This window comes from Nerophis ophidion, linkage group LG11 (genome assembly GCF_033978795.1).
Source record: "Nerophis ophidion isolate RoL-2023_Sa linkage group LG11, RoL_Noph_v1.0, whole genome shotgun sequence".
Taxonomy (NCBI): Eukaryota; Metazoa; Chordata; class Actinopteri; order Syngnathiformes; family Syngnathidae; genus Nerophis; species Nerophis ophidion.
Window position 1 is genome coordinate 7,287,452 of NC_084621.1, and position 9,055 is coordinate 7,296,506.

A 9,055-nucleotide genomic window follows, 5' to 3' on the forward strand; every position below is an offset into this window, starting at 1 on the left:
ACATCAGGGGGTAATAAACATCGGGCGGACACATCGCCCCCCCCCCCCCCCCGTCGCCCGTAATTGCACGATTTGAGAGTCCGGTTAACATCACTTACCTAACCCCCCCCCCCCCCCCCCTCACCACCACTGTCATGTGACATGTGTGTGCGTGGAGGAGGAGGAGGGGGGGGGGGGGGGGGGTGCAATAAATAGAAAAGCAGGCCATGACTCTTCTATCCAGGCCATCTTTATTGATCCTCAAAACCTTTGACAAAGACCGTCCCTCCTCCCTTCCACCTTCAAAATCCCACCCCCCCCCCCACACCCACCCAAAGAAAACAAAAACAAAAACCTTGGGACAATATAAACAAGCGATAATAAATAAGAATCTGCGTGATTAAGGCGGTTCTACGTCTCCATGAAGAACACAACAGTGTCGGAGTTACACAGCTTCATACAGAACAAGCAGTCCAGGTTTGAGAACAGCACATCTAAAAAAAAAAAAAAATAATAATAAAAAAAGGCTCCTTTCTGGACCTGCGAGGAAAAAAAAAAAAAATAAATCAAACTGAAAATTGGTCTCCATAATTCAAATGATTAAAAAGCACTTGTCCCCAGTAGTTGTCTGCGTTGGATTATAAATAAATACACCTTGTTGGAGGACGTCCAGGCGGGGAGGAAACACAGTGGCATTGTTCCCAGTGGCTTTGTGACTTCTTTTTTCTTTTTTTACATTCATGTCCAGGAAGTGGGAGGTCCACCCCCCCCCCCCCCCCACCCCAACCAGACCACAAGCCAGAGTTCTCCTTCTGCGCGCCCGGCGCCACGGCTTGCTTCAGTGGTCCTAAAAGAGTCCAGCGCACCTCCTTCTATGGTCCACCTTCATGAGGGTAAGGGCGGGGGGTCCAGTCCAGTCCAGTCCGGTCCAGTCCGGTCCTCTCAGCAGCTCACAGTGCTGGGCTGCTGTTTGCTCACAAAGTCCGAAATGAAGTCAAACTCGTTCTGGCCCAGGAAGAGTTCCGGCAGCTCCTGGACCCGGTCCAGACCCAGCTCCATGACCAGCGAGGTCAGCGCCTCCTCGTCGATCATGTCCGCGTCCATGCCGTTCAGGGCCAGCGCCGGGCCCGCCATGTGCTGCATGTTGGCCAGCTGCGCCGGGTTCATGCGGTACTGGTTCCCCGGGCCCATGTGGTTCCCGCCCATGGGCCCCAGCGGGTGTCCGTGATACTGGGTGTTGAGTTTTTGCAGCTGCATGCTGGCCATGAGCTGCTGGGACGTCAGGCCCCCGTTCATGAACTGGTTCTGTTGGGCCTGGTGCTGCTGCTGCTGGTGCTGGTGCTGCTGGGTCTGGTGCATATGATGCTGCTGCTGCTGCTGCCCGTTGTACATCATGCCCCCGGAGGTCATCTGGTGGTGGTGGTGGCCCATTTGGCCGCCGCTCATGGGCACCATGCCTTGCCGCTGCCGCATGGCCGTCTCCATGCCGGCTTGGGCGCCGCCGTAATGCATCATCTGTCCGCCGGGCAGCGGCCGCATGGCCTGCTGGGTGCCGTGCGGCTGGTGGCCCGCCTGCAGGCCGTTCATGCCCATCCGGTAACCGTGGAGACCGGCGCCGGCCGAACCGTGATTCATGGGCATCATGAGGTGGTCTGCCATGCCTCCTGTTAGGTCGGAGGCACACAATTCTTGTTATTATCAAGCCGAACAGCAGTTAATCAAGCCATCATCGCGCACTCAATGCCATACTTCCTTTTTCCGCCTTTTCAAAATAAAACATTTTTTTTTTTTTTTTTTTTAAAGCACGCAAGGTTGCAACAAAGAGCAGCGTGACATCACGGCGCCACACAACAACGCTGCACGCGCTGCCTTCCCCCTCAAAAGCCCACTTTCCACGCGTGTTTGGTTTTTTGGCGTGTTTTCTTTGTCGGGTGGAATATTGGCGTCAATGTTGCAGGATTAATCACATCTCGCTAGCTGGGCGAACAAGGAAACAATGGCGCGACGTGCACGCACACGCGGGCGCGCGCTCTAACCTTGACGACGGTCTTTTAAAAAAAAACAAAAAACACGTGCACGTACCGTGTTCGGCTTCCCAGCCCCGGTTGAAGTTGCTCCTCTTCGGGCTCGGTCCGGTGGCGGAAAGTCCGCTGCGGCGCGGGGCGGGGAGGGGGGTTGGAGGGGGGAGGGTGGAGGGTCGCGGCGGGGGAGGCTCAGCAGTGCGTGTAGTCCGCGGGGCCGCGCGTCATCGTGGGCAGAGAGGCGCGCACAAAGACTGCAGCATCAGATCTTGAAACGACTGACGATTTTCTGGGTCAAGTCAGGGATTATGCACATCTAAAAAAGCTCCGAGGAAGGCGGTCTTGGCGCGGGGGGGGGAGGAGCCCAAGTCCCGCCCAAGTCCCGCCTCCTCCTCGTCCCCATTGGTCCGCCGCCGGGAGCAATTGTGCAGGGGCGTAGCGGGTGAAAGGGCGGTCTTAAAGGGACATTTAAATAATCTCCTCTCTGCTGTTTGCGTTTCAAAAAAGAACGTCTTGTTTGTCTTCAAGAGGGAAAATGAAGACGTTTTGTTTTATTTCTAAATGGCTTGATCGATCCTGTAAAGCAGGGCTCACCAACCTTTTGAAACCAAGAACTACTTCTTGGGTACTGATTAATGCGAAGGGCTACCAGTTTGATACACACTTAAAGGCCTACTGAAATGAGATGTTCTTATTTAAACGGGGATAGCAGCTCCATTCTATGTGTCATACTTCATCATTTCGCCATATTGCCATATTTTTGCTGAAAGGATTTAGTAGAGAACATCGATGGTAAAGTTTGCAACTTTTGGTCGCTAATAAAAAAGCCTTGCCTGTACCGGAAGTAGCAGACGATGTGCGCGTGACGTCACGGGTTGTGGAGCTCCTCACATCTGAACATTGTTTATAATCATGCCCACCAGCAGCGAGAGCGATTCGGACCGAGAAAGCAACGTTTTCCCCATTAATTTGAGCGAGGTTGAAATATTCGTGGATGAGGAAAGTTAGAGTGAGGCACTAAAAAAACGGCTCCAGGCGGCGGCAGTGTGAGCGTTTCAGATGTAATTAGACACATTTATTAGGATAAATCTATACAATCCCTTATCTGCTTATTGTGTTAATAGTGTTTTAGTGAGATTGTAAAGTCCTACCTGAAAGTCGGGGGGCTGTGGTGAACGCCAGTGTCTCTCAGAGGAGCCAAGATCACAGATGCCTTTTTGAGCTGCAGGATGAAGTCGCATAATCCACTGAAGTCTACGGTAAGAACCGACTTAATATCACAATTTTCCCATCCAAAAACTTGCCGGTTGACGTAGAGAAACATGTTCGCTTGACCGCTCTGCGTTAAAGCTTCACAACAAACAAACACCGGCTATGTTTGTGTTGCTAAAGGCAGCTGCAAACCACCGCTTTCCACCAACAGCATTCTTCTTTGACGTCTCCATTATTAATTGAACAAATTGCAAAAGGTTCAGCAACACAGATGTCCAAAATACTGTGTAATTATGCGATGAAAACAGACGACTTTTAGCCGTGATCGGTGCTGGGATAAAATGTCCGCTACAACCCGAGACGTCACAAACATGCGTCATCATTCTGCGACGTTTTCAACAAGAAACTCCACGGGAATTTTAAAGGCCTACTGAAAGCCACTACTAGCGACCACGCAGTCTGATAGTTTATATATCAATGATGAAATATTAACATTGCAACACATGCCAATACGGCCGCTTTAGTTTACTAAATTGTAATTTTAAATTTCCTGCGAGTTTCCTGTTGAAAACGTCGCGGAATGATGACGCTTATGTTGACGCGTGTTTGTGACGTTATTGGTTGGAGCGGACATTTTATCCCAGCATCGATCACGGCTAAAAGTTGTCTGCTTTAATCGCATAATTACACAGTATTTTGGACATTTGTGTTGCTGAATCTTTTGCAATTTGTTCACTCAATAATGGAGACGTCAAAGAAGAATGCTGTTGGTGGAAAGCGGTGGTTTGCAGCTGCCTTTAGCAACACAAACACAGCCGGTGTTTCTTCGTTTGTTGTGAAGCTTTAATAGGGACGGCGTGGCGCAGTGGAAGAGTGGCCGTGCGCAACCCGAGGGTCCCTGGTTCAATCCCCACCTAGTACCAACCTCGTCACGTCCGTTGTGTCCTGAGCAAGACACTTCACCCTTGCTCCTGATGGGTGCTGGTTAGCGCCTTGCATGGCAGCTCCCTCCATCAGTGTGTGAATGTGTGTGTGAATGTGGAAGTAGTGTCAAAGCGCTTTGAGTACCTTGAAGGTAGAAAAGCGCTATACAAGTACAAGCCATATGGAATAGAGCGGTCAAGCGAACATATTTCTCGACCACATGTGAGAAAATTGTGGTAATAAGTCGGCTCTTACCGTAAACATGAGCTGAGTTTGTGTCTTCCTGCAGCTGTCAAAGAGCTGGCTCCTCCATGGCTCCCATCAGAGACACTGGCGGTCACTACACCCCTCTGACTTTCAGGTATGACTTCATAATCTCACTAAAACACTAGTAACACAATAAACAGATAAGGGATTTTCCAGAATTATCCTAGTAAATGTGTCTAATAACATTTGGATCGCTCCCACTGCCGTTGCCTTTTTCTTTTTTTTCTTCTAGTCCTTCACTCTCACTTTCCTCATCCACGAATCTTTCATCCTTACTCAAATTAATGGTGAAATCGTCGCTTTCTCGGTCCGAATCGCTCTGGCTGCTGGTGGCCATGATTGTAAACAATGTTGAGATGTGAGGAGCTCCACAACCCGTGACGTCACGCGCACATCGTCTGCTACTTCCGGTACAGGCAAGGCTTTTTTTATTAGCGACCAAAAGTTGCCAACTTTATCGTGGATGTTCTCTACTAAATCCTTTCAGCAAAAATATGGGGAAATGATGAAGTATGACACATAGAATGGAGCTGCTATCCCCGTTTAAATAAGAACATCTCATTTCAGTAGGCCTTTAAGTGTAGTTATTTGGCTAACACGAGCCTGTCTTAATAGAAGATGGGTTGTTTGACAAATAGATGTAATGTTCAGCGTGTAATTCTCAGCGTTGCCATCACTGAGTTAATGTCAAGAGTGTTGCTGGCGGAGTGTAAATGTAGCCGCTGTGACGTCCTCACTGAGATTATTCCAGACACACAGGGAGGGTGGCCCAATAGGAAAAGGCCCTGCAGCCAGCTGACCTCCTTTTTTTTTTGTTTTGTTGAGGAGATACGAGCTGCGTGTTGTGCTGCAAGAGACAAGAAGAGCACACAGGAGAGTGCAACACAACACTTGAGGCCGGCAGCCATTTAGGTGATTAAAGGTCCTGAGAGACCTCTGTGAGGACACAAGGAAATAACATGTGGGAGTACGACCCCTTTTTTTCAAAACAAAACAAAAAAAACGGCATGTATGTTTTCTGGCACTGTTTGTGCAGAGTGGAGCACGTCCACTTCTGGTCCATGTGACCCAGCAGTGGGTGTACGTGTGAGGAGGGAAGACAGAGGAATGTGCTATTCTAGGCCGTGTAGCTACAGCTGTGCAGGGATGTGCTCCGTGTGCAGACTGACCGTGCTGCCTCAGCTCCGCCAGATGCACACGTCGACCATTGCCCACTTCGGGACAACGACCGCCGTCGCAAAACCAACGAGCCCCCCTACCGTCTGTCTGGAGACCTCCATTGTCCTGGGACTTTGTCTGCAAGCCGCCAACGGTTGGCAGACGCTTGACATTGTCCGAGATACTTTCAGGCTCGTGTTAATAAGCCACTCACAGGTGAGGTGAGGGGAACTCTCCCGGAGAAACTCACCCAGTCACCCAGTCAGTCAGTTCGAATAAAACACAGAATCAACATGAGTCTCGTCTCCACACCGAGGTCATGTCTAGACCAGCTCGTTTAACCCAGGAGTGTCCAAAGTGTGGCCCGCTGCTAGTCGTTTATCGGCCCGCCACATATTCTGCAAAAATTGCAAAATTGATAGTATTGCAAAAATTAAAAAAAAAGTGGAATGAGGTGAAATATAAAGAGAAAAAGTGGCAATGTTGACACAAAGCTGCCATGCAGGTGGGTTTTTTTCCCCCCTTTTGTCTTTATTTTCCATTGCTCAAAAAATAAAAGGAGAGAAACATCTATGTTATTAAAAAATGGTTTGACAAAAACAGACTATCATTGAATCTCAGTAAAACTAGAATAATGCTATTTGGTAACAGTAGAAAAGAAAGTCAAACACAAATACAAATAGACGCAACAGAAATTGAAAGCGTAAATGAAACCAAATTTCTAGGTATAATGATTGATGATAAATTGAACTGGAAATCTCATGTAAAAAATATACAACATAAAGTAGCATGAAATACGTCAATAATGAATAAAGCCAAATATGTTCTAGACCAAAAATCACTTTATATTCTCTACTGCTCACTAGTGTTACATATCTGAGTTACTGTGTAGAAATATGGGGAAATAATTACAAAAGTACACTTCTTTCACTAACAGTATTACAAAAAAGATCAGTTATAATAATAATAATAATAATAATAATAATAATAATAATACATCATGTTGGGACGGCGTGGCGCAGTGGGAGAGTTGCCGTGCGCAACCCGAGGGTCCCTGGTTCAAATCCCACCTAGTACCAACCTCGTCACGTCCGTTGTGTCCTGAGCAAGACACTTCACCCTTGCTCCTGATGGGTTCTGGTTGGCGCCTTGCATGGCAGCTCCCTCCATCAGTGTGTGAATGTGTGTGTGAATGGGTAAATGTGGAAGTAGTGTCAAAGCGCTTTGAGTACCTTGAAGGTAGAAAAGCGCTATACAAGTACAACCCATTTATCATTTATGTTGGATATAGAGAACATACAAACACTTTATTTATTGAATCAAAGATACTGAAATTCCACCACATAGTGGAATTGCAAACAGCTAAAATTATTCACAAAGAAAACTAGAACCTGCTTCCCAAGAATGTACAACAATTCTTCTCAACAACAGAAGAGAAATATAATCTTAGAGAAAAATGTAATTTCAAACATTTGTATGCACGTACAACACTTAAGACCTTCAGTATGTGGAATTAAATGATGGAATGGATTAAGCAAAGCAATCAAAGAATGTACTAATAAGACCCACTTCAAGAAACTCTTCAAACTTCAAGTGTTTCCAAAGTACAAAAAAGAAGAACTATGATAAACATTCCGATTTTACTCACCCATTCATTCTCAAAATAATCTGACTTATCTCATCGTAAGGAATAAAACTTGCTTCACCAATTATTTATTTGTTTATTTATTTTTATCGTGATGACTTATTACTTAAGGAGCATACATTGTGAATACATTGAGAACAGGAAGTGAACAAAAGTTTTAGCAAGTGTTATGTAAAGAAAAGGAGTAGGATTAAATAAGCTCTATTTCTTCCTACTCCTTTTCCAACATGTTGAAAAGAGAAACTGTATCTTGTTGTATGTTTGCATGTTCCAAATAAACTCAAACTCAAACTCAAACTCAAATAATGAATTATTACTTAAAAATCATCACTTTAAAATGCTGCGATGAGGTGGCGACTTGTCCAGGGTGTACCCCGCCTTCCGCCCAATTGTAGCTAAGATAGGCGCCAGCGCCCCCCGCCACCCCAAAAGGGAATAAGCGGTAGAAAAGGGATGGATGGCACTTTAAAATGTTTTATGTGGAAAAAATATCGCATACGCGTATTTCCTTGAATTGCCACCAAGGCGCTAATTAATTTAAAACCTCTTCTCACTCCTGCGCTAACCAAAGGCATGCAGTAAAAGTAAGCATGCGCTAATTATTTTAAAACCTCTTCTCACTCCGGCACTTACCAAAGGCATACAGTAAAAATTTGAGTGTGATGTAAGCTTGGACCTTAAATCCTACTGAATAGTTCTTAATCTTCTTCCCTTTATGCGATTTCAAATTACCGGTATTGAAATCAGCCTCCTCCATTTTGCAAATGATGACATAGGAAGTGTCACTCGTGACGTGACGAGTTTGACCAGGCGATAATACTAAGCATGCGCTAATTATTTTGCGAAGCGAGTTTGACCCGGCAGTAATTCGAGTCAGGCGCATACTATATACCCTGCGGCAATTCAAGAAAATACGGTATTTTGTGTGGTTGCCATATAAAAACATCAGAGTTTTGACAAAAGAGCATAAAAGAAACAAAATAATAGTTCAAACTTAAAATCGACAGATATATCGGAAGTTGATCTTGAAATTTAAGTGTTAAAAGTAAATAAAAATGTATCTCAACGCCAAAAAAACGGAAATGCTGATTATCGGTCCTGCTAGACACCGAACTCTATTTAATAATACAACTCTAACATTTGACAACCAAACAATTAAACAAGGCGACACGGTAAAGAATCTGGGTATTATCTTCGACCCAACTCTCTCCTTTGAGGCACACATTAAAAGCGTTACTAAAACGGCCTTCTTTCATCTCCGCAACATCGCTAAAATTCTCTCCATTCTGTCCACTAAAGACGCTGAGATCATTATCCATGCGTTTGTTACGTCTCGCCTCTACTACTGTAACGTATTATTTTCGGGTCTCCCCATGTCTAGCATTAAAAGATTACAGTTGGTACAAAATGCGGCTGCTAGACTTTTGACAAGAACAAGAAAGTTTGATCACATTACACCTGTACTGTATATACCTTTATATACATATATACATACATATATACCTATACTGGCTCACCTGCACTGGCTTCCTGTGCACTTAAGATGTGACTTTAAGGTTTTACTACTTACGTATAAAATACTACACGGTCTAGCTCCATCCTATCTTGCCGATTGTATTGTACCATATGTCCCGGCAAGAAATCTGCGTTCAAAGGACTCCGGCTTATTAGTGATCCCCAAAGCCCAAAAAAAGTCTGCGGGCTGTAGAGCTTTTTCATTTCGGGCTCCAGTACTCTGGAATGCCCTCCCGGTAACAGTTCGAGATGCCACCTCAGTAGAAGCATTTAAGTCTCACCTTAAAACTCATTTGTATACTCTAGCCTTTAAATAGACTCCCTTTTTAGACCA

At 45.6% G+C, this 9,055-nt stretch overlaps 1 protein-coding gene across 1 annotated transcript; it reads right to left on the minus strand.

Annotated features, from left to right (window-relative positions):
* Positions 1–527: 527 nt before the first annotated feature.
* cited4b (Cbp/p300-interacting transactivator, with Glu/Asp-rich carboxy-terminal domain, 4b) lies at positions 528–2,306 on the minus strand. The gene is made up of 2 exons (XM_061915010.1): positions 2,062–2,306; positions 528–1,643 (listed from the first exon to the last, which is right to left on the minus strand). Exon 2 carries the CDS (start codon positions 1,636–1,638, stop codon positions 922–924), a length of 717 nt encoding a protein of 238 aa, XP_061770994.1. The 5' UTR covers positions 1,639–1,643; positions 2,062–2,306; the 3' UTR covers positions 528–921.
* Positions 2,307–9,055: the final 6,749 nt, after the last annotated feature.